The 25,632-nt window shown below is 41.5% G+C and overlaps 2 protein-coding genes across 3 annotated transcripts; both read right to left on the bottom strand.

The window, feature by feature from the left end:
• Positions 1 to 6: 6 nt before the first annotated feature.
• p4htmb (prolyl 4-hydroxylase, transmembrane b) lies at positions 7 to 11,868 on the bottom strand. 2 transcript variants are annotated; one of them, XM_063215657.1, is made up of 10 exons: positions 11,474 to 11,868; positions 10,926 to 11,052; positions 10,617 to 10,698; positions 9,368 to 9,558; positions 8,904 to 9,000; positions 4,254 to 4,416; positions 3,695 to 3,880; positions 2,994 to 3,084; positions 2,572 to 2,695; positions 7 to 2,342 (listed from the first exon to the last, which is right to left on the bottom strand). In XM_063215657.1, the coding sequence occupies exons 2-10, from the start codon at positions 10,953 to 10,955 to the stop codon at positions 2,128 to 2,130; spliced, it is 1,179 nt and encodes a 392-aa protein (XP_063071727.1). In that variant the 5' UTR covers positions 10,956 to 11,052; positions 11,474 to 11,868; the 3' UTR covers positions 7 to 2,127. The 2 variants fall into 2 exon arrangements, with proteins under 2 accessions (XP_063071727.1, XP_063071726.1); XM_063215656.1 differs by having other exon boundaries at positions 10,926 to 11,868.
• Positions 11,869 to 12,339: 471 nt separating this feature from the next.
• Positions 12,340 to 24,589, bottom strand: LOC134462561 (myosin heavy chain, fast skeletal muscle-like). Its single transcript, XM_063215650.1, has 42 exons — positions 24,570 to 24,589; positions 24,289 to 24,329; positions 23,973 to 24,030; positions 23,614 to 23,828; positions 23,370 to 23,513; positions 23,125 to 23,281; positions 22,829 to 22,856; positions 22,611 to 22,716; positions 22,398 to 22,490; positions 22,217 to 22,280; positions 22,036 to 22,134; positions 21,810 to 21,913; positions 21,584 to 21,722; positions 21,375 to 21,493; positions 21,090 to 21,239; positions 20,824 to 20,994; positions 20,305 to 20,611; positions 20,140 to 20,210; positions 19,945 to 20,032; positions 19,724 to 19,841; positions 19,472 to 19,595; positions 18,919 to 19,055; positions 18,560 to 18,815; positions 18,230 to 18,472; positions 17,845 to 18,021; positions 17,593 to 17,738; positions 17,416 to 17,506; positions 16,944 to 17,333; positions 16,700 to 16,826; positions 16,459 to 16,577; positions 16,158 to 16,354; positions 15,879 to 16,062; positions 15,550 to 15,715; positions 15,268 to 15,392; positions 14,847 to 15,155; positions 14,361 to 14,564; positions 14,150 to 14,275; positions 13,872 to 14,042; positions 13,316 to 13,420; positions 13,108 to 13,203; positions 12,584 to 12,715; positions 12,340 to 12,465 (listed from the first exon to the last, which is right to left on the bottom strand). The coding sequence occupies exons 4-42, from the start codon at positions 23,812 to 23,814 to the stop codon at positions 12,448 to 12,450; spliced, it is 5,802 nt and encodes a 1,933-aa protein (XP_063071720.1). The 5' UTR covers positions 23,815 to 23,828; positions 23,973 to 24,030; positions 24,289 to 24,329; positions 24,570 to 24,589; the 3' UTR covers positions 12,340 to 12,447.
• Between the last annotated feature and the right edge of the window lie 1,043 nt (positions 24,590 to 25,632).

The following is a 25,632-nucleotide window of genomic DNA, read 5'->3' as shown; positions in this document are numbered from 1 at the left end:
AATAGATAGTGTTTTCATTAGAGTCCATGAGTTTATTTTAAAATGGCTTCCAATGGCATAAGGAGACACCTGAGAGGTACGAGATGCAGAGACAAAAATAAACACTCTTCTTCACTCTTCTGTGGTCTTATTGGACGGAAAGAGTTTTCAGTGCAATAAAGACACAGTGACTCATAACATACACAACATTGAATAACACTGAATAAAAAAGAAGAATCATGTAAACTAAAACTAAGCATAAAACACATCAGAAGTGCAAGTAACATTTCAAACATGCTTTGTTTGCGTCTAAGGCCATGGTACACACTTGTGCCTACTGGAAGAAAGAACTATAGAGATAAAACAGTGGAACCAGGGAAAGTAAGATTCTCTTCTTGTATTCTCTCTTGTGGAACTTTCTGGTAAACTAAACTTATTACAGGAATGTATGCGGAATGGGCGTTTCATATCAATACAACTAATCAAATCGAACAATGGGGATGTCATGCATCAACCATCATCATTTTACATGTCCAATTAAAGTAAAATATTTTTAAGCAATTCATTCCAAACTTACAGTTTGATACCCAGTGTTGCATGGGTGTGCCAAATGAAATAAAATAAAAAAATATCTAAGAACCACTGGTTCAAGAAAACTGCACATTTTGGTAAAGGTCTGCCTTCAGAAAGCAAACATACATCACATAACATGGTCAAAGCATTTATGCTCAAAACCTTCAACCCAAAGTGAGTTACACAAAGCTCTAGAACAGACCCTACTGTAGGCCAGGTGCAAAATGTGCATAAACATCTTCCCAGTGTATAAAAATATTGAGGATCAAAATCAACCTACCAAACATGCATGACAATGAAACAACAACAATGAAATTCAATGACAAAATTCAACAATCCCATTGGATCATTCCTTGACATCAGTAAACTCTCAACCAAAAACGGTCCCTGAATTCTCCTCATTTGTTGAGTACCAGTGAAATAGATGGCTGCCCAAAGGAAGGACAATGCCTTAACAAACTGAGTAGTTCACAACAAAAGCTTTTTAAAGCGTTTAAAGTGCTTTAGTTGGAAACAAATGTCTCAAATGTCCCTCGTAGATATACAGCTCATTTGTTGTCTACATTCAAATGTTAGGGACAAATCCTCTGACTGGCCTCAAATACTGCAAATACAGCAGGATCGACTTTTGCTAGGCAGAAAACACGAAAATACCGGCAACAAGTTAGGTCTGTGATGGACACCACATCAATGTCATGCTTTGGCTACAGATTGCGAGAGAGAGAGAGAGAGGGTGCGGAGAGGGAAGTTGTGAACTGGCATTGTGTAGTGTACTGTAGCTACATGTACATAAGTCTGTAATATGCTCATTTCTAAACATCAGAACAAGGCATTTAGAGCAGAGGCCTATTTCCCCACTATAGTCATTGGTCCAATGAGCATTTTGGAGTGCTGTCACCACTTCTGCTGACTGACATGTCTAGTTTTCACTGACTACTGCAGTGGGTAAAATCAGCTTGTAAGATGAAAGTTGTTTATAATCAGCCATCGTGAAATCTCTCCTTTAATTGTCGCCAGGTAGATGCATAGTAATAAGCAGGGTAACGTATGTTTCACCAGGTGTTAATTACTGTTAATTTACTGAAGTATGTATCGCACCAGATTGATGCCAGCATCCGGGGTGCCATAATGTCCAAAGTGTATTTCATAGTCATCTGGATTCAATGTGTTCAATATAGTTTGCATCGGTTTACCCTGTTTTAAATTGCTTTCTTTATGTGCTGCATAACAACCTCTTTTTCGAAGTTCATTAATTAAATTAGCTACAAAAAAGGCCATTGCATATCTCGTCCAGATATGACAGGGTTGGCTGGATAAAGTGCCACCCTCACCCACCGTCATATGGCGGTCTATGAAATGTCTTTGTGTGTGTGTGTGTTGCTTTAATACTGTGTATACTCTATATAATGTGTGTGGTTTTTTTTTTTGCTTTAGTACTCCATGTACCGTGTGTGTATGTGTGTGTGTAGGTATATTCTATAGTCCTGTGTATACGGTGCACTGTGAGTGTATGTGTGCGTGTGTGTGTGTGTGTGTGTGTGTATATGCATGTTTTCCCCTACATACAGTATTTTGCTATAGTTCCACGTGGGTATCTATGTGCTGTGAGGAGCCGTGCTCCGAGGTCTCCCCAGGCGCCTCCTGCTGCTGCTGGGACACCAGCTCCTGATAGTGGGCCTGTCTCTGGTAGTCTGGATCCACGTTGATCCAGTTGTTGGCCACCCACTTGGTGCCACTCGTCACCACACAGCCGCCATGTAGAGAGTACTCATCCTGCTCGCCAACCCAGCCTGGTATGGAGACACACAAGCATAGATACACACATTCAAATAAACACACATGCAGGAGAAGGTTTGTGTGTGTGAATTGTATGTGTAGTGGGTGTGCAGGATGCATATATGTAGTGTGTGTGTACTGTATGTGATAGTGTGTGTGTGCGGTGGGTGTAGTGGTGATAGAATGATAGCGTGTGCACATATGTGTTTGCGTGCTGCTACTGTACATAATATGTTACTGCACCTTGTCCATCAGACAGGTAGTTATACCAGAAGACTGCTGTGCCTTTGGTAGGTTTCACTCTCAGGTTTCCTTTGTCACAGTTCTTCCTTGTGTCCAAAAGATCCACATCATTTTGAATCAAAGACTGTGAAGCACATACAGTACATACAGTCAAGGACTCATGAACAAACACAAACATATACATTCTAACCATTTTATGCACAACATGTGCCTCTATTGCTATTTAATGGGAACTGGCTTCCAATAACGCATCCATAGCAATGTGAGGACTGAATGTTGATGCCATTTAGAGTTTAGACCACACATTAGAAAGTGCAAGAAGTGTAAGTTCTCCATTTGAATGATTGAAATCATATTTAGAAGTTGAATGGAAACCGGCACTCTGAAGCACAATGGCCGGCTCTAATGAGAGCGATACCTACCAGTTCTTCATAAGTCCTGTTGTCAGCTACAGGAAATGTGGTTTCCCCACCACCCTCCACTGAGTTCAGATAGAAGAGGACTGTGATGTACCTGGAGGACACAGGTAATAAGGGTAAATAAAATAAGAATACATTAAAAAAAAACTTTTTTTGATTCCATGATCCTGCTTCTGAAATTGAGTATATGCTACAAGTACAGTATAAAGTACAAAGTAAAAACTAACAAACAAAACATTGAATTTAACTTGTAAACTGCCACAATGTGTCAGTGTGGCACTCAAACTATACATAGGCTGCTCCCTGCTTCCCATAACCACTATTTACAACTCCCGCTGCCTAAGCAGAGCCAGGAGTATCATTAAAGACCCCTTGCACCCTGGCTTACATCTCCTCACACAGTTGCCCTCTGGCAGGTGCTACAGAGCAATTATCAGCCAGAACCAACAGAATGAAGGATAGCCTCAAAGCTGTCACAACACTGAACGAACACTTGTGCGAACGAATGTGTTCATTTATCAAGGACTCTGTAGGCCTCGTAGGCAGGCTTAAAATCTCATTATACTTTGTATAATGAAAGTGTGATTGTAAAACTGTATGACCCGACTACAATTATTACCACCACCACTACTACTACTTCCGCTACTACTACTACTACTATTACTACTACTACTAGTAGTAGTAATACATTTTTGCTCCCTGACCTGCAGGAGGTCTCGAAGGGTGATGTGGTGTTGGCGGCGAGACGTGTGTGCGTGCAGGTGGTCTCTGGGTAAACAGGTCCGCTGTCATGGTGACCGTGGTAATGGCCGCCCTGCTCGTAGCGAACTACCTGCAGCGGCTCACTCAGATCCACCAGCTCCGATGGCAGACGTGTCAGAAGTGTCACCCTGGAGACGAGCAATAAGCAGAGATGAAGGAGGAGGAGAGGTATAGAGACTAAGTCATAGTGCAGAATAGTAGAGGTCAGTATTGTCCAAAATGTACTGTTGTATTCAGACAACATAACAAAAACAGCAAAATAGGACTTTTAAATGATTTTATTAAGCTAGTAGTAGCTAAAATACCGCTCCCAGATAGGGGAATCGGCTGAATATCTTCAAAAAAGGTAAAACTGAAAGCATGTCGTGCAAGTATCCAAAATATAGGTAAGTACGTATAATTGACTACAGAAAAATGTGGAGACTAATGCATCTAGATTGTAAGGCCAATATGGTCAGAGGATGGTATAAGTTGCAGTCAATGTTGGGAGGTGTAGTGTACCTCTTCCTGAGTTCCTGCAGCACTTGGTGGGCGCCTGCTCCCTGGTAGAGCCAGGTGTGTCGGCTGTTCCTCACCATCTGACTGCGCTTCAGGCCACGCCTCTTCAGGAAGTTCTGGAAGGCGTCGCCACTCAGCACGCGGAACTCATCCAGGCTGAGCAGGCCTATGGGTCACACATAAAGGACACACAGAACGACAACAACAAACACATTATTATTATCAAGAGGACAAAAAGAACGACAACAAAAACACATTATTATAACTATCATCACTAGAAGGCATACGGGTCACAGAGGACACACATAACAAGGACACTCACACGCACCTTATCATTATTCATTAGCAGGCCTACGGGTCACACACAGAGGACAAATAGAACCAGGACGCACACATCTCATCATTATTCATAAGCAGTCAGCAAAGAGGAGGATGTAGAACCCTGGTTTAATTTCATAACAAAACCCTACTCATCTAAAACTGTCCTGCGCTAACTTTGTTATGTCTGCACACTATTTCCCAACATGTTTTTATGTTGCAGTTTTTGCCCTGTTTAAGTCACTTTTTTATGACCACTCCTGCTGTGACCTAGCCTGATTATCATCGACTTTCAAATCTCTTCGAGAATTTATCTGACCAAGAGCATAACAATTAACATTTCCCACATGGCATGATTGACAAGCCTCCCTTGGTTTGCTAATGGTTGTTTGATTCCCGACAAAGTGGGAAGCGTTCCCGATTTTGCGGGAGCTCAGAAAGTACTTGCATTGCTCTTGACCTGACTAGTAGCAACGCTGACGGAGTTGCATCACTAGGAGGGCACGGCCTGGGTAGCTGTGACCAGAACTGCCATTGATATATGCAAACAGGCACAGATTTGAGATTTAGTGTCACTGTAGGGACTGATGAAGGTAACTGTACTACCACCTGTTATTACAATATTTACAATAACACATTTTTTTTTTTTTTTTAGAAGAGTGATTCTCAGTCTTTTTGCACAAATATCCCCTTTGACCTCATCATATAGCAGAGCAGATAAGGCCGATAATAGTTCACTTTGGTATGCAAGCATAAAAATTGGCACACGCGTTCTTTGGAATGCACTCTTTCAGCAGAGGGCGTTGTCCAAGCAAAAATCCAAGATGGCCGCCATTTTTTCAAGATGGCCACCTTCTCCAATTGAAAATAAGGCCAGAAATAGTTCACTTTGGTATGCAAGCATGGAAATTGACACATATGTTCATTAGAATGCACTCTTTCAGTAAAGGGGGTTGGCTGTGCAAAAATCCAAGATGGCTGCCATTTTTCAAGATGGCTACCATCTCCAGTTGTAAATAAGGGCAAAAAATTGTTCCCTTTGGTATGCAAGCATGAAAATTGGCACACATGTTCATTAGAATACACTCTATTGGCACAGGGCATTGGCGGCGTAAAAATCCAAGATGGCCACCATTTTCAAATAAGGCCAAGAATGGTTCACTTAATGATGCAAGAATGCGGTTAGGCACAAGTGTTCATTAGAATGCACTATTTCACAAAAAAACATGGGCAAACACAAAAAATCAAGATGGCTGCCTTTTTTTCAAGATGTCCACCCTCTCCTCTTGTAAATAAGGCTAAGAATACTCACCTCAATGATGCAGGAATGAAATATGGGGCAAATGTTCATAAGAATCCTCTCTTTCAAAACAGTGTGTTGGCCATGGAAAAAATCCATAGTGGCTGCCTCTTATTCAAGATGGTCACCCTTTTCATGCATATACTATACGGTATGACCTAGTTGACTTAATGATGCAAACATGACATTAGGCACAACATGTTTTTTTAGAATCCACTCTTTGAGTAACAGGGTGCTGGCCAAAGGAAAATGGAAGACGACTTCATTCCATCAATGATTCCTTATAATTAACTGATTTGTAGTATCTATAATTACTTCATGAAAAACGAAAAGCATGATCGTATAAATCAAAGTCCAATTTTTTCGTGCAATAGCAAACTTTTCATAACATGGCAAAAAACGCTTGAAGTTATGAGAATCTTAACAGAAATATGTACAGGTATAGAAGGATCAGACAGACTAAACTGAACATGTTAAACTTCATAAGGCTGGGTAAATTAGACCAAGCTAGCATATGCACCTGTCTGAGACATTCTCAACTCTGCAATGGGAGGTCCAGTTGCCCTGAAGACTTACCAGTTTTCAGCAATCTTCTGGATTTTAACTAGTCTTGGACATATCCACAGATAAATGCCAACATACAGTACCACAGAATAGCCAACTTTCTCAACTTTCTCTTTGTTGACCAATTGAGGGAACCCACAGCTATTTCCTTTTGACCTTGCTACTACACCGCGTTTACAAAGGGAAAGCCATTGGAATCCAGGTATAATGCTATACTGGTAACACCATCCCCCACACAACATTGAATTGACTGTGGTCAAAAGGTTTGACCAGGAGAACTGTAATGGTTTTGAGAGTGTCCTGACCAAGTTAGAGCAGGTTTATTTTTTGGTTGTTCAGATGTCTACACCAAACTTGGTTATGTAGAGTTTACAATATAAAATTTACCTGAAGCACTTGGCTCGCCAAAAAACCCATCTCTGAATGAGATGCATATTCCCCAAGAGGAAGCCAATTGCCACTTATTTGTCCATGCCATTGTGCCAATGGCAATTTTTCCCACTCAGCAAAGCATATATGTGCAGCAGCTGTGACTGATGTGTGCTCAAAGCCAGAGCCTTTCATTGATTGACCTTCTCTTGGCCAGCAGTCCTGTAAAGGTGGTGAATGTCAAAGACATGTTGTTCTTTAATGCTTTCGCAAGTTGTGATGTGGTCTCAGTCTTCAAAACCACTGATGATTTTTTTTTTTAAAAAGGAGACCACATAGCAGACTTGGGGTAGTTTTACAGAGGTCACTCCAGTAACCAGCTCTCCCCGAACATTGAGGAGGACGACATTAGGGTTCTGTAGAAAGTAGTGGTGTTCATGATTGGGAGGTTCAGTACTGCAGATTGTATGTTACAAGACATGAACATTTTGCCAGAAAGATAAGACTTCATGAAGAAAATCCTCAAACAATAGTTGAACTGATATATCACACTAAAGATGCAACAAATCAAGCAGGCTGGGTGTGGGTTAAGACAAGTCTGCCAGCCAGAAGTTTAAAATCCAGCTGACTGAAGATGGGAGAAGGTAGATGAAGAATGGAGTAGGCAACCATTGCAAAGAGTTGTGAAGAGTTTGCTAAGTGTAGAAAGTGTGAATGCTAGAGGCTTGATCTTGCGTGCAAGGCCTAGTGAAATTGCAGATGTGAAGTGTAACCCTAGGACCTGCCTGGTCATTTTATATTCCACCTGTCAAGGTTTTGTCAAAAACAACCAACCTTTTTTAGATGTATGTATGTTTTTTTCCATGGAAGTAACTGTACTTAAAAGCAGGCAACATTAGGAATTATTAGTTGAGAGGATAGCCATCATGAAATATCTCAGCCATCTTGGATTTTCCTGTGGTCAATGTCCTTATTTCAAAGAGTGGATTCTAATGAACATGTGTTCCAAATTTCATCCTTGCGTCTTTAACTGAACTATTACTGACCTTACAACTTACAAGTGGAAAGTGAAGCCATCTTGAACAATGGTGACCATCTGGGATTTCCCTTTGGCCAACACCTCTTTTTGGAAGAGTGGATTCCAATGAACATTTGTGCCAGATTTCATACTCATATCGTTAAGCGAAGTATTCTTGGTCTTATTTATGTGGAAAGGGTGGCCATCTTGAAAACGGCGGCCATCTTGGATTTTACTGAAACCAATGCCCGTTTTTCAACACATTGATCATAGTTGACATTTGTGCCAAATCTCAAGCTCTCATCATTAAGTAAGCTATTCCTGTCCTTATTTGTAAGTGTAGAGGGTGGCCATCTTGAAAATGGTGGCCATCTTGGATTTTTACACTGCCAATGCCCTGTGCCAATAGAGTGTATTCTAATGAACATGTGTGCCAATGTTCATGCTTGCATACCAAAGGGAACTATTTTTTGCCCTTATTTACAACTGGAGATGGTAGCCATCTTGAAAAATGGCGGCCATCTTGGATTTTTGCGCAGCCAACACCCTTTACTGAAAGAGTGCATTCTAATGAACATGAGAGCCAATTTCCATGCTTGCATACCAAAGTGAACTATTTCTGGCCTTATTTTCCATTGGAGAAGGTGGCCATCTTGAAAAAATAGCGGCCATCTTGGATTTTTGCTTGGACAACGCCCTCTGCTGAAAGAGTGCATTCTAAAGAACATGTGTGCCAATTTTCATGCTTGCATACCAAAGTGAACTATTATGGGGTATCTGGGCAGTTAACCGCTCCACTATAAGCCTGCCAACGCCCCACTTGGTATTAAAAAAACAAAAAGATTAATGCCTGTATCCTTCTCAACGCCCCCGTATGGCTCCACAACACCCTCTGGGGGTCTGCAGAGCCCCAGTTGCTACTCTTGATCAAAAATTGTTGGTAAGTACGTATATAACTACTAGTGATATTGCTGTAAGATACAGCCAATAATTATTAGTATACCGGGCAGTGTTTATTTATTCCATTTTGTCATGAAAATCACAGCAAATGTCTAACAGTAACTGTTTCAGTGCAATCTCTCACCGTTTCCATCTGCGTCTGCGTGCAGGCCGGCATATATCTCCCTCAGGTTCTCTGGAGTCAGCCAGATCCCATCACGAACACGCGAGTGTGTCAGGATCTGCAGCCATCGACAGAAATAATAACACAGCAACGCTCCTTTGACTAACAGGCGCATAATAGGGGACACAGGCAGCAGACTCAGCCCAGGCCACTTGCAGATACACAAACGCTCACTGACAGGCGATTTATCACAGGCGACAGGCGCACACACACATACACAGATACACACACAGACACACACACAGGGTGACAAACACTCTTCCTCTGTCTCTGTCTCTGTCTCTGTGTCTCTCTGGCACACACTGAGACACAAACACAAACGCACACACCCTTTAACACCCAAACACTAACACAGAAACACACACACACACATACACACACACAGACACACACACATCAACACGCACACACACATCACCACAGACCTCCTGTGGCTGTAGCTGGTGGTCCTGGTTGAGGTCGAGGAGGTTGAAGATCTCCTCTGGGCTGAGGTTGAGCTGCTCGGTCAGCTCCTCCTGGCCCTCTGGCACCATCACCTGGCTCTCCATCAGGCCCTTCAGCCGCGCCAGCTGGATCACCGCGCGACACTCCTCGTCACTCAGGAAACCAGGGATCTCTGTTACAGTGCAGTCAGTGGCAGCAACATAGACATGTGGAGGATACCAGACAATACCCGACAATATCAGACAATGCACACACAATAGATGAACATACACATACTCATAGAAAATACATACAAATTCCCTAAAAAAACATCATACAAAACCCACAGACGAGTACAAAGCAGGCAGAAGTGTACTATAAACTGCAAACACTAACTGTGCATACACTAACAATACAAAAACTGCATACACTAACATACGCTAACATGAGGCTGTGAGGGCGGGAGTGAACAGGCCGGCCTATATCCAAATGATGTTTTAACATTTTTTTTTCCTTTCTTTTATTTAATTAGTCCGGTCCAACTGAGATAAATGCACTGCCTGCAAAAAATAAATCAGTTGTCATACACTGTGACTGTTAGTACCTAAGGCAGGAACTTCGAAGTACAGAGAAGTGTCAAGTTCTTGACTAGTGAGGAATCTCTGTAGTCTGTATTGTGCCACACAACATGGTAAGTTTAGTTTAGTTTAGTTTATTAGGATCCCCATTAGCTGGGCGCAAACCCAGCTATTCTTCCTGGGGTCCAACAATAAAATCACACACAGTTAAAAGTTCTACACAAATCTGTACATTAATTTAAGCACCATACATTGAAAAGAAAAAGCTAAGTATGCTAAGTAAGCTAAGTATGAAGGAAGCCATTTCCACCCAGGCCCAATCAAACTGTAAAAAATGGGTGCCAACGTTTTAGAGTAAACTTAGATATATAGGCCTATTTACAACACTGTAGAGTCAATTTACTCTGACAGTGTGAAGATTCAGTGTAATTTCACCTGTAGGCCTACAACTGAAACATACAATATTGAGTAGGCCTACAATTAACTCTGAGGATGTTGCACTGACCAAAGGGTAAACCTATTTTGAGTAGGCCTAGAAAAATGTTATCTAAAATGGAAATGTGCAGGAAAAACCTGGTCTTTTTCACTGACCGAAGTTGTGGTGTCTTAACTGTGTCTCCTAACTGTAGCCTACCCAGGGGTAAGGTAAAGTAAAAGTAATCTAGAAATTTACCAAACAACAGAGGCTTCAAGCTGAGCGTCCTCATCTCGTGCACTTTATTGGGCACAAGAGACACCTTCTGCACGTGTCCCACCTACAGGGTGAATTGAATTTAGCAGTGTCAAAGAGAGCCACGTATGGTCGGCTAATTGAGTGAGTTTAGCACGAGTACAATTTGAACAACATACACGTAAGTTACATACAACAAGCAATGTATGAAGATGCGTTTACAAATGTATAATGAATCATTTAATTAACAAGCCAACAACTAAATCACACCTGGGCATATACTCGCTGTTAATTGACCTCAAAAATATTTACCCGAATTCCTTCAATTCGAGGAAGGTGCATAGAACGCGTGAATCTCTCGTGGGACACTGGTGGTCGGTCAAAACTGTGATGTTGATGCTGTGCGGTGCTGGTGAACTCCTTCCTAGACGACCCATTACTATAGTGTACGTAGAAAAGCAGTGCTATGACATTAATAATGTAAACGTGAAAAAAGACCATGACGACCATAAAGTAGGACCGCGAACACACACTGCTCTTCTGCAGCTGGACACGTTCACGGGACATCGGGGGAGGCTTTACGGGTGATGGCACTGCCTCTTCCTCAACACTTTCGCCAACTTCCATCTTCTGGCTTCTTGTCAATAAGGTACTGTGCACAGTCAATATAACAACTTAACCGTTGCAACAGGACATTAGGGCTGTGTTGGTTCAATTAGCCTTCAACTTACAGTCCAAATGAAATATCGCGTGATTAAAATGACAGACGCATTAAGACGACAAAGCAAGCTGCTGTCAGTCAATGCGGTTCTATTATTAGGCTGCGAGGGAAAACTTTACGCATGACAACACACGATTACCATATTGCTGTTGTCCAAGGCAGATGACCTCATTCACGTAGTTCGGATTGTAAGAAAATTCAGGATTTCACAGCAGAGTGAGATAAACGGTTAATGTCCCAAACCCCATGGATGCGGTAGTTTGGTATGTCCAGCACTTCACTCAAGTGATGCAGATGACAGATCATTGTTTACGTTGGAGTTGAGAGGCGATTCGGTAGTCTATCGTCACCCAGTGTTATTCCTCTGTCCAACGACCTCTTCAACGTTGACTTTATAGCGTAATTCTTCCAAAGGCACGAACATTTTCATTTAAAACAAGGAAGTAATTGTAAATCCATTTGCCAGTCCCCTATCTGTAAGTTGATAACACGTCATTGCCCTGACAACTGCGGTATCTCACGCCAAAGACCACACTGCGGTGACAGCAACCAGGGACCATTGCGAAGGATAGGCTAGAGCATGCGCAATGCTGCCCGCTGGTGGTGCGGTGTAGTTTTTGCTACTGTTGGTGATAATGATCCTTTTAACTGTAGGCTGTAGGGCCTATCAGATGTTCATGTAGACTGATTTATGTAGGTTTTTATGACTATGGATTAAGTCATAGCTGCACCACAAGTAGTTTCATAAATCTCTTAATTTATGGCTTTATGACTTCATTTATGAATGCATTATTGTGTGCATAGTAGGCCTACGCTTCGGCCTACTGATGATGCAGACCAGAGCAGGGTTGGGCTGGGGCCCAGGTCAAAGTCATCTAAAAGGGCCCCCCACCCAATATTTGAAATGTAATGAGGACCCAATTCCGAGCTCCCTCTCTCCCATAACCCCTGAAACTTCCTTCCAGCAGTGAACACACAAAAACAAACAAATCAGAGTTGCTGAGCTACTTCATTTTATTTTCGAGAACACGCTATATGGATGGGCCCCTCACAGGTACATCATATTATATGAGTGCTTGTTCAGGTGTATGCTTCAGTCTTTGGGTCCTGCCTTTATTCTGCATCCTTGCCCTATAGAAGACAAAAATAGAAACACACAGACAGTACAGAGGAAGATTAGAACAAGGCAGTGAAACATGGTTATTTTTTGATGTCACTGAGTAAATATTGTTAAATCTATGCAACTCACCCTGCCAAACTCACGGCTCTTAGCCCTCAGCTTGTTGACCTGGGACTCAGCAATGTCAGCACGCTCCTGAGCCTCCTCAAGCTCATGCTGCACCTTCCTGGATCTGGTGATGTTAATGTTGGTCTGCTCCTCCTGTAGGAATAGAAATACAAAGTTTAGACTGAAAAAGATTATGTGTTATAACTTTACCCAGGAAGACACAGCCCCTGTTATAAATAACCTGTTACCAGAATGGCAATGATCAATTTATAATGTGTAACTAAAGACCCTGTGCACTAGTCATAACATAGTACTACACTGCTATGACTAGTGCGCAGGGCCTTTAATACTACTATAGAAGTAAGGGGTTTTCAGTGACTATTACAGTGTTGCACTGGTAGAATGATATGTGCTAAGGGGCTATGCAAAAAGTCTTGAAGTCTCTTTGACTTGTGTGATTGTACAACCCACACTTTAGTAGGACTACACCTATGTCAAATTGTTATTTCAGAGAATAGTTAACAGTAACATTAAAATGTACTTACCGCCTCCTCGGCCTGTCTCTTGTAGGCTTTCACTTTCAGCTGGAGTTTGTCCACCAGGTCCTGAAGCCTTGTTGTATTCTTCTTGTCTTCCTCGGTCTGCAGTAAAAGATTAATGGCTTCAGAATCAGTATGGAGCATAGCCCGTTTTACATCTGTACAAATAAATTGTCTTGCAAAAGTTTCACCACAGAATTACGGTATGCCGTACCTGATATGTGAGCTCCTTGACTCTCCTCTCATATTTGCGGATTCCTTTCACAGCCTCTGCTGCACGCCTCTGTTCACCCTCGACCTCACCTTCAAGCTCGCGCACCTTGAGTGGAAACAGATATTGAACAAATATGAAATAAATATTCAACCCTTTTGTGCAGAGCCTCTGTTATAACCTTATTGTTGCCAACATTGTAATCACCAAGTCTTAATATGATATTTTAGGGGCTCTGTAATGTCATTGTAATATAATGTAGTTGAATCTTCTCAGCATAGAGTGAATGGGCCATCTGCACAAAGAGGCAATAAGCTTTGAGCAGCCTATTAGGAACCACGTAATCAGGGCTCTAAATTAACACTGGCAAAAAGCTAGTGAAATTTTAGTTTGGCTGTTAGAAAAGCTAACTTAATAGCCTCTTTGATCCATTACTGAGTGTGTGTTTGGCTAGTAAGATTAACATCTGGTTAATGAAAAAAAGTGAAAAAAGAGCATTGTTTAGAGCCCTGTACGTAATGAATGTGGATGTACAGTATGTGTGTATTAGACACAATACCCTGGCTTCTAGTTTCTGAATCTGTTTCTTTCCACCCTTCATGGCCAGGTTCTCAGCCTCATCCAGGCGATGCTGCAGGTCCTTCACAGTGACCTCCAGGTTCTTCTTCATCCTTTCCAGGTGAGAACTAGTGTCCTGTTCTTTCTTCAGCTCCTCAGCCATCATGGCAGCCTGAACATATTACATTTACATGTACAATGTTAGATTACTATCATGATAGAAACAAATCTCACATCCATATCGTATACAGACTTGAAAAAGGGGAAAAAAGGACTCACATCGGTGATGGCTTTCTTCGCTTTTTCCTCTGCATTCCTTGCTTCTTGAACTGTGTCTTCCATCTCCCCTTGAATTTGATTTAAGTCAGATTCCAGCTTTTTCTTGGTATTGAGAAGACTAGTGTTCTGTTGGAATAAATGACAGGTATCAGAATTGCCCGTGAAAATGGACAAAGAGTGTTGGTATGTACTATTTCTGCGAGGTTCTTACTTGAGAGTGCAGCAGCCCAACACGTTCACTGGCATCCACCAGTTCCTGCTCAGCCATTTTGCGGCCTCTCTCGGTCTGCTCCAGAGCAGCTCTCAGCTCCTCAATCTCAGCCAGCATGAGAGCGTTCCTGCGCTCCACCATGGTAACTTGTTCCTTCATGTCATCCTGTGCTCTCAGGGCTTCGTCAAGGTGCAGTTGAGCATCCTGATATAGACAGTTGACAGTTGATGTTACTTGAATTCACAGACAAACTGGGTTGGCAAAATGAACATCCTGCCATGTATTCCTTCTACCTCTGCTCTCAAAACAGGAGATCTTACTACTGTATATATATCCTCTACATAGAGCGAAGCTGGATCAGTTAATCAGCTGGAGTAAAATATGTCACGTCTTCTACTTTCCAAACCCTTTAATTTGCCTATGCCTCTGCTAAAACATACCATCATATGGACTAGAGCAGAAAATCTGAGTGAAGACTTTGAATACCTTCAGTTGTCCTTGGATATTCCTGAGCTGCCTCTGAGCTTCAGCTGCCTGGCGGTTGGCATGACTGAGCTGAACTTCCATCTCATTGAGGTCTCCCTCCATCTTCTTCTTGATTCTCATGGCATCATTTCTGCTCCTGATTTCAGAGTCCAGGGTGCTCTGCATGGTTTCAATCACTCTCTGGCTGTTCCTCTTGATTTGTTCTATTTCCTCATCCTTTTCTGCTATTTTGCGGTCAATTTCACTCTTGACCTGAGTGAGCTCCAACTGAACACGGAGAATCTTAGACTCCTCATGCTCAAGAGTGGCCTAGGTTTTGCAAATGATTAAGAAAATATAATAAAATATAAAAAATATTATAATATATAAACTTAGCAGAGCAGGTAAGCTTTTAAAATACATTAAATAAATTCACTCTCACCTCTGCCTCCTCAAGGGCTGTTTGAATTTCAACTTTTTCAGACTCCACTGATTTCTTTCCTTTTTCCAACTCATGAATTGTTTTCCCCGTCTCACCAAGTTGCTCAGACAAGTCTGATATTTCCTCTGTGAAATATGCATATGTAGGCTTTCAATTAGATTGATAGATGTATTTAAAATGAAACATTTTAGTATCTCATACATGGTTTCAATGCATCTTTTATCTTAATCCCCTGCGGTTGCATGGTGAGTCTGTGACTGTGTTTAAATACTGTGAGCTTACGTTGAAGGTTCTTATTCTCCCTCTTCAGAGTCTCCAGCTGATCCAGAGCCTCTTCATATGAGTTCTTCATCTTGAAGAGCTCAGTGCTGAGAGAGCGAGCCTCTTTCAGGGCACCCTCCAGCTCAGCCTGCCCCTCCTCAAACTTCTGCTTCCATTCTGCCAGGACCTGGTTGAGTTAGGTATGCTGAATGAGTAAAATCATGTTGCCTGGTGCATTCTTAATCTACAGAATATTAGCACAGAACTATATTCATTTGTGAAACCTGTACATAAAAACATCAATAGAATGGTAATAATGTACAGTACCATCCTAAACTTAAATATGTCACCTTGTCAAAGTTTCTCTGCTTCTTGTCAAGGTTTGCAGCCTGTGCATTTGCTCTCTCCACATCAATCATGAGATCCTCTACTTCACCCTGGAGCCTCTGTTTGGTCTTCTCCAGAGAGGAACACTTGGCATTGACAGCCTCAATGCACTCCTCAGCATCTTGAAGACGCTGAGCAAGTTTTTTCCTAAAAAACGTTTCAGACATAATTACTTATACGGCATCATTTCAATAGCAACCTCATAGAATTTCATTACATCATGTCATACTACATTATCATACTTGGCCTCCTCCAGTTCCTCAGTGCGATGGATGGCGTCAGTCTCATATTTGGCCCTCCACGTAGCCACCTCACTGTTGGCCTTGGACATTCCACGCTGCAGCTCAGCCTTGGCCTCCTGCTCCTCCTCAAACTGCTCTCTGAGCAGGTCGCAGTCATGGCGAGCTGATTGAACAGCATGAGCCAGGGCGTTCTTGGCCTTAGGAGAAATTTATTATTTTTTACAATAAATAACCTTTAAGATTGAAAATGGGTAGTTCACATACACTATATTTAATTCATAATTTACTTTACTGAACTTACCTTGGCCTCCTCCTCAAGTTGTCTCTTCAGCTCCTCAAGCTGTTGGGTGAAAGCTACTTTGGTTCTGGTCAGCTGAGAGACAAGAGCTTCCTTCTCCTCAAGTTGTCGTCCAATTTCACCTGATATTGTGAATACGAAAATGTGAAATTGGGAAATACAATAATAACAGTATACACACACTGCACAGTAGACATTGGAACTAGAAGAACTAGCCCCCTCTCATATGTGCTGTAATGCCTACCATTTTCAGTTTGAAGCCTGGCTTTTTGAGCACTGAAGTCAGTCAAGTGGCGAACATGCTCATCATTTTTAGTTTTGAGTTCACTGAGCTGGTCCTCCAAAGTCCGGCACATCTTTTCAAGATTTGCCTGCCAAGTACGTTTTTTCGGTTAACTACAGTATTGTGATTGATTCAATATTGTGTTCCCATCATGCAGTGCAATAATTTCAGATTAATATCCAAACCGCCTCACAACTTCTGTTACCTTGGATTTGGCAATGGACTCCATGTTGCCGGCTAAGTCATCGATCTCCATCTTATATTCACTCTTCTCCTTTTCCAGCTTCTGTTTGACACGCTGCAGGTTGTCAATCTGTTCTCCCAGTTCAGCCACACTGTCAGCCTGCTTCTTGCGAAGAGCAGCAGACGTAGCTTCATGCTGCAGGGTGGATTCTTCAAGATCACGTCGCAGCTTCTGGAACTCCGCCTCACGCTTCTTGTTCATCTCAATCTGAACAGAAGTGGCCCCACCAGCCTCCTCAAGCCTCTCACTGATCTCCTCAAGTTCCCTGGAGAGATCAGATCTCTGCTTCTCAACCTTGGCCCGAGCAGTACGCTCAGCCTCAATTTCTTCCTCTAGTTCCTCAATGCGTGCCTAAAGGAATGGATTTTGTAATCTTTAATAGTTTATAAAAAAACTATATTTAGTTGAACATGACACACTGAGTCTTGGGTACCTGGAGTTCCTTGATCTTCTTTTGCAGCTGAGCGCCTAAGGACTGTTCATCCTCTATCTTCCCAAGAAGTTGACTTGTTTCGAAGTCTTTCCTGTTTTAGCATTACAACAGAAATGTCATTCAGTTGCATTTCAATGAACAGTATTTTTTTCCTCAAAAAGTCTTAAGCCTCCTTACTTCTTAAGCTTTTCATCTATCTGTTGTTTGTCATTCTCCAGATCCATTATGGATTCCTGGGCCAGTTTCAGGTCACCTTCAAGCTTCCTCTTGGCTCTTTCAAGATCCATGCGGATCTTCTTCTCTTGCTCCAATGATCCTTCCAGCTGCGATAAGAATATGTTAAATGCATGTTAGTTCTTTTGTGAAAATAACTCTGTAATTCGATCTGGTAGTATCTCTGTTGTTACCATTTTTCATTGGTGTACTTACATCATCCACTTGTTGTTCAAGTTTGCACTTTGCTTTGCTCAGAGTATTGACTTTGTCTTCCTCTGCTTGGAGATCATCCAGAAGTTGCTGGTGTGCCTCTTGGAGGGCTTTCTTCTCCTTGGATAATTTAGCCACGGTTTCGTCTTGAGATGCCATTTCCTCAATAAGGTTTTTAACCTGTGATCAAGGATCAAAATGTGATTATTTAATTAATTCATTAATTCTGACAAAACATCTCATTTACCAAACCTCATTCATAGAATTGAATGACTTTTTAAAAAATCTGTGATCAAGAATCAAAATGCGATTATTTAATTAATTCATTAATTCTGACAAAACGTCTCATTTACCGAACCTCATTCATAGAGCTGAATGACTTGTTCACCTTGTTTTCTGTGGCATGCTTCTCCTTCTCCACTTTGGCCAGAGTGAGCTCCATGTCATCAATGTCCTTCTTCAGCTCAGCGCACTCATCCTCCAGTTTCCTCTTCTTAGCAGTGAGCTCAGCATTGATCTCCTCCTCATCCTCCAGCCTCTCGACGGCCTCTTTGAGTTTGCCCTCCATCTGGATTTTGCTCTTAATGAGACCCTCACATCTCTCCTCAGCATCTGAAAGACTCTCTGACTCCTGAAGAGACAAGTAAAGAAAAGTAAGTGACAAAACAATGCATTTACAGTAGATGCCATAATTGCTACTTGTAAAATGTTGACTCACAGATGCCACTGCTAACTGCAGATCATTTTTCTCTTGCAGTAGGGAGACCATCTTTTCCTCAAGTTCTTTCTTCTTGGCCAAGGCCTTTTCAAGGTCCACTTTCATCTTCTCAAAGCTCTCTTTCATTGCTGCCATTTCCTTCTCAGTTTCAGCGCTCTTCAGAAGTGGCTTGACCTTGAAGTACAGCTTCATCCATGGCCAGTGTTTCACGTTCATGAATGAGCGGATGTTGTACTGAATGCTGTAGATGGCCTCTCTAGAAAATGTTTACAAATTAAGCATTACTATGTTGCTTTATTTCAAATTAAAGTATAGATTGTATTCTGATCATAGCCATTCTAATTACTTAATCTGGTTACCTCCTTTGCATCATCTTGACAAACTCCTTCCTCATCACATAGCCACGGCAAAGAGCCTGAGTCATTGTGACCAGGATTGCCAACTTCTCGTCTCTCATCTCCTCAAGGGTCCCCAGCAGACCAGCTTTGAAGAACACCTACACATAACAGTGAAGAGGCATGTGATGCCATCATTAATTACACACCATTGCAAACAGTGTATCACATTTATTTCAAAAAAGTGTTTTGGATCTGTTCTGAGTGTTGGAAGACTATTGGTACATTCCACTTGTGCTTATGGTCTCGTACTTTGCTGAAGCCCTGCCTCCGTGGAGAAAATAATAAAGTTCCCCCCTGTCAGCCTAGGCACAAAAACTTTTGGGGGATATTTCCCAATTCAACATCCCAATTGCAATTGGGAAAGTGATCTTTGAATTCTGCTTTTAATAGATATTGAATTAAACTTCTATCGTCATGGCGTCTTGCGACGTCATCAGGGAGCCACAAGCACAAGGGAGGACAGGAGTTAAGATAATCAAACTTGCCCATTATGTCAGTTAGCAAAATCCTGTACCTTAGTGTGTCCAAACTTGTACTGTGATTGGTCCACATCAATGGAACCCAACAGCTTCTCAGAAGCTTTCTTGTTGTCAATGAACTGGCCATCTGGGATGACACTGGCATTCAACACTTTGTATCTAAATCATATGGAACAAAAAGAAAAATCCTTTGAACAGGTGAGATACACATAGGACATCAATCAAGAATTACATATGTAGGCTACCAACCAGGTGATTTAAAGATATATTAATAACTGGTTGTTTACCGCTGCTTGAAGTCACCATAAAGGACTCTGCTGGGGAAGCCCTTTCTGCAGATTCTGATACCCTCCAACACACCGTTACATCTCAGCTGGTGGATGACCAGGAAGTTTTCCATGAGACCTGGAACAGAATTTTTAAACTTAGTACCATAAAGGTTCCCATGAGACCTATGTTTGGAAGTTTCTGTGAGATTTTGGGCAATCAGTCTGTGAATGTCACATACCTGGAGTCTTTGACTCGTTGGGGATCAAACAGCGCACAAAATGAGGATGAGTGCTCCTCAAGTTGGTCATCAGCTTTCCCAGGTTCTCCTGTACCGTTCAGAAATGCAGAATGTTAATCAGTTTGAGAGGTATGAGCCACTTCAATCATTCAGCCAATTTACAATGTTAAAGCTCAAATTTTTAGGATCAAATACCCTAAATAAAGCGGACACCGTCTGGAAGGATCCACCCTTCTTCTTGCCAGCTTTCTTTCCACCACCGTCACCTGTGACAGTGGTAGAACACACAATACAGAATTACTGTAACTATCTGAAATAATTCTTTGAGAGTATTCTAAAGGTGATGTAAATGTAAAGTACCATCAGCAGCGGCGTGTGACGCATACAAGTAAGCCAGCAGCTTCACTGATGACTTCTGGTACAGCTGCACAACGGAGTCATTCAATGGATCCTTGTTCTTGTCCAGCCAGCCACCGATGTTATAGTCCACAGTGCCAGCATAGTGCACAAGGGAGAAGTGGGCCTCTGCTTTACCCTTTGCTGGTTTGGGTTTCTCAAAGCACTTGTTTTTACCAAGATGCTGATCATACAACTTGTTCTTGAAGGTAGTGTCTGAGGCCTTGGGGAACATGCACTCCTCTTCAAGGATGGAGAAGATGCCCATTGGCTATTGAAAAAGATCAGTTTGGTATATTAAGGATGGAGAGGATGTGCATGGGCTACGAAGACAGAGACAAATTATTAAAGGACCTTGTACTGCCAACCTGCAAAGATGAATATGTGTTGACTTTCTGAAGTTTTCTGAATAATCCTTTTTGACTTGCTTTAGACAATGTGTTGATAGATAAAAAGAATGTCACAGAGTCCTTACAACATTACCTTCTCAATAAGCTCAATGCAAGCAGCCAGATCCATTCCAAAGTCAATAAAATCCCAATCGATTCCTTCTTTCTTGTACTCTTCTTGCTCCAACACAAACATGTGGTGATTGAAAAACTGTTGCAGTTTTTCGTTGGTGAAGTTGATGCACAACTGCTCCAAGCTGTTGAACTGTTCATGAGCAAAAATAGCCACAGTCAGTCAAGAAAGAAAGAAAGAAAGAAAGAAAGAAGAAATGAAAGAAAGGACAGTCTACCAGTACTCACATCAAAGATCTCAAATCCAGCAATATCCAGCACTCCAATGAAGAATTGTCTTGGTTGTTTGGTGTCCAACATTTCATTGATACGGATGACCATCCACAAGAACATCTTCTCATAGACTGACTTACTCAAAGCCATCACAGAATTGTTGACCTGAGGAATGGAAAATATCATTATACACGTAAATACCAAATAATGTGAAGCAGCAATATACGTTATTTATTTATACGTTACAATATATGTTGTTACATATTATGACATATGATGTATTGTATTGTATTGACATACCTGAGGAACAGTTTGGCCTTTGGTCACAAACTCATTTCCGACCTTCACTCTTGGGTAGCACAGAGCCTTCAGCATGTCAGCAGAGTTCAGGCCCATGAGGTAGGCGATTTTATCAGCCACTAAATTGAGCACATTATATGAAATGTCCTCAGTCATATTATCATTCTGTATGCATAAACAAAGACGTTTGAGATAACAAGTTTACTGACCCTCAGTGCCATCAGGTTCAGCTTGCTCCTCTCTCTGTTTCTGCTTGAACTTCATGTTGCCATGGTGCATCACAGCACCGGTGAGTTTGTAGATGCCCAGTTTTTCCTCAGCGGTGAAGCCCAAGATGTCGATGGCAGTCTGTAATGACAATATTTCCATGAGTAAATCTTGATTTTTTTAAAACTGCAAATATTTTTTTAAATATATATATATATGTACTCATACATCAGTGGCAATTAGTTCTTCAACATCATTGATGCTCTTGACGGTGATTTCACCTTGGCTGATCATAGGGAAGTCAAAGGGGTTGGTGGTGATGAGAAGTGCCTCTAAAATGTAAAAAAAACAGCTTATATGAAGTGTCATACCTGAATAATTGATGACAGGTAAGCACACACTTTATATTTTTTTTCTAGGTTTTTCTAGTTTTTTTGTTGATGCTTTATTGTACCAAGCAATTCTGCCTTGTGTCCAGTGCAAAGCTGGTAGAAGATATGGTAGCTCCTCTCAGCAGACAGCTGGAATGTCACTCTTGATTTCTCCAGCAGATCTGCAACATGATATTAATAAATAACTAAATGTTCCTGTTCATGTTAAGTTTTGTAAGATAATATAACTGCATGGTGACTTACAAGTCTCAATATCAGCAGAAGCCAGTTTTCCAGTTGTCCCGAAATGGATTCTGATGAATTTACCCTGAAATGTATGATGATAAAAATGAGCAGAACCAGAAATATTGAATAAACATGAAGTATATGCAGTTTACTATAACAATGAAATATTTCTGTCTTCAACTATAATCTAAATACTTACGAAACGAGAGGAGTTGTCATTCCTCACGGTCTTGGCATTACCATAGGCCTCCAGTAGGGGGTTGGCTGCAATGATCTGATCCTCCAGTGACCCCTACAGAAAAATATTACACCTGTTACATTACAGCTGTTGATCAGTTACATAAGTTACATTACAGCTGTTGACCCCAACCCAATAGTAACCCCAATGCACATCCGTTGCAGATGTTCCCACCTGCATTTTGCTCTCTTTCTTCTTTTCCCCTCCAGCCACTGCAATTGTTGCAAAGTACTGGATGACTCGTTTAGTGTTGACAGTCTTCCCTGCACCGGATTCTCCACTGGGGGTACACAGAATCAAAGAAATCAGCATTATTATTTTTCGTTCTGAAAATTGAAAGCTATTTTTTATGTTTGATTAATTGCAATTATGTAGAGTTGAACAATCCTTACGTGATAAGGATAGACTGATTTTCACGATCTGGAAAAAGAAAAGAGTAAACATTTAGATATAGCATTTAGACAAAAATATTGTAGTTTTAGGAGAATTGCTGTATATCTATATGTAATCATTAGATTAGATAGAACTTTCTACATTTTTTGTTTGTTCATGCTTCTGTTTGACCCCAAGACAGCCTCCAAAGCTGGTGTGTGAATGTGCATGTATTTGAAAGCACTTTGTGTCAACGGTATAGTTGTGATATTGTGCTGTATAAATACATGTTGTTGTTGCTGTATTAGTAATCTACCTTGGAGCATGAACTGATAGGCGTTATCAGAGATGGAGAAGATGTGGGGTGGAGCCTCAATCCTCTTCTTGCCTCTGTATGCTGCGACAACTGAAGCGTCGTACACTGGAAGCCACTTGTAGGGGTTCACAGTGACGCAGAACAGCCCAGAGTACGTCTGTGAGATAGAAATATTGTTCAGTCTCAGAAGTTATTTAGTCAAGTTACAGTTAATACGTAGAGCCTTTGTGTTGTATGTTACATACATAGATCATCCATGCTGCATAACGCTCTTTGAGGTTGTACAGCACAGTTGGCTCATTGAGGTGGGTCATCATGGCCATGTCCTCAATTTTGTCATACTTAGGGGGATTCATGGGGAAGATCTCATCCTCTTTGACAGTGAGAACCTGTGGAAATGGGAATGACAAAATTGCAACTCAATTAGCCAGATGTTTACATCCTAACAGTGCAAGATCTTACAGACACCTTTGTTCACATATATCTTACTTTGTTACACAGAGTTTTGACAGTGACTTTGCCACCGTCTCTCTTCTCCAGCACGCCTTTTAGGTACATCTCATCCTTCTCAGTGACAAAGTAGGCAGTCTTGGCATCAAAGGGCCTGTTCTGGGCCTCAATGCGTTCCCTCTCCGGTTTCCGGAGGTAGATGGCCGCAGCCCCAAAGCACTCCATCTCGGCGTCCCCCATGGTGGTACTGTTCTCTGAAATACAAGCGAAAAAAATGTCAGTGAAGCTTTGCAGTCATCCAGGTCATAGTCAAAGGAGCTGTTGTAAAGCCATGGCTAAGTTTAACCTCAACAGTGAAAAAAGGGACTCTGACAAGTGAGTTTGCTGGTTCAGTTTACCTCTTTATTTCCCCTTTAAAGAGAGAGTGTCTCTGCTTGTAGCAGGTGATGATACAACCTTAAAACAAAAATAACCATACAATGAGCATGTATGTTATTATGATTGCAATTCATAATACTTCAAAATAAGGAGGCTATATTCTCTCTCAGATATTCTCTCTCTCTCTCTCTCTCTCTCTCTCTCTCTCTCTCTCTCTCTCTCTCTCTCTCTCTCTCTCTCTCTCTCTCTCTCTCTCTCTCTCTCTCTCTCTCTCATTCTACCTATCTATCTCTCTTTCTCACACACACACACAGAGACACACACGCACACACTTACCCCTTCTGATGTCACTGGAGACAGTTCCTTCTCTGTGTGACCTGTAAAAGAATAACATTTCATAATGAGTAGAAATGTAAAATTGAAGCAAGTTACATTCTCCTTTGGAAAGTTAAAAATAAGTAATGCCACATATTGATCATACATCATACACTGATTAGTTACATTAGCAAAAAAACATTAACATAGCATAACATAGCATTACATAGGGTTGACATGAACATAGCACATACAACAATGAGTGGAGTCTCTAGACTCCGGAGCAGTTATGAGTCACCCACCCTTTGCTGTTCTGTGCCCCCTCAGTGCTGTTGGAGGGGTCTCCTGTGGGGCAGCCTCTTTTATACCGGCCCCAACGCCTCCTCGGCAGGCTCCATTAGCTATACTTGGTCATGTCCTTTTCTCTTGGGCCTCTCCTCAATCTCCTTCAAGTCATCATCCCATGGACTTTAACACAGGAATTATTTTTGTCGTATGATAAATCGTGCTCCCAGGCCGCATCGCTTGGGCACCCCGTCATTAAGAGCACCATGGTATGACATTATGATACTTTGTAGTCCTGAGACCAAATCGAGTCATCACAGTGGGGGTATAAAGTTTACCTAAGTGTGTTATAAAGTTGTGCATGCATGGATGCATAAATGGTAATATGCTGTATGGGTGCACACATTGCACCTTTTACAAAAAACATACGTAATTAAAAAATATATATATATATATTTAACTACCGGTATATATATACATTTGTGTAGTGCATAGTCTTTGCATCTGTCCTCTATCCACTGACCGGTTGATTGATTTATGTGCACTGTGTGACATCTCGCATCTACTACAGACAATACAAGAGACCACTTCTGAATATTTAACCCACCAAATGGTGAAAAGTCGTTAGTGGGTCACTAAGGGGTTTGTGTTATGAGGGGTATGTGTTATGAGGTTTCCCGTCATCCGTGGCCAGACAGGGACATTTCATGGGACATCTCCTCACTGAAAGCTTTCGGTGAAAAGCTGTAAATAAGCTTGTTGATTTGCAGCGATCCAAGGTCGCATCGCCTCAGCAAGGTTCCTCCAGGTTGGGGCCTAATCCATCTCTTTAATGTCTGCTGGCGCAACACAACACGCACACCAGTGTTAATTTCGTCAACCATGACTATGACTAAAATATTTCGTCAAAGCCCTTTTTTGATTTTCGTCATTTAGACTACGACTAAGACTAAATTGGGAAGGCAATGACTAAAATATGACTAAGACTAAAATTGATTTTCGTCATTGTGACTAAGACTAAGACTAAATTTTAAAAAGCTGACTAAATTAACACTGGTGTTAAATAAAATAGAGAAAAAT

Source organism: Engraulis encrasicolus, chromosome 14 (genome assembly GCF_034702125.1).
Source record: "Engraulis encrasicolus isolate BLACKSEA-1 chromosome 14, IST_EnEncr_1.0, whole genome shotgun sequence".
In the NCBI taxonomy this organism is placed as follows: domain Eukaryota; kingdom Metazoa; phylum Chordata; class Actinopteri; order Clupeiformes; family Engraulidae; genus Engraulis; species Engraulis encrasicolus.
The sequence above is the reverse complement of the archived record's forward strand: the minus strand, read 5'-3'. Positions and strand labels throughout refer to the sequence as shown.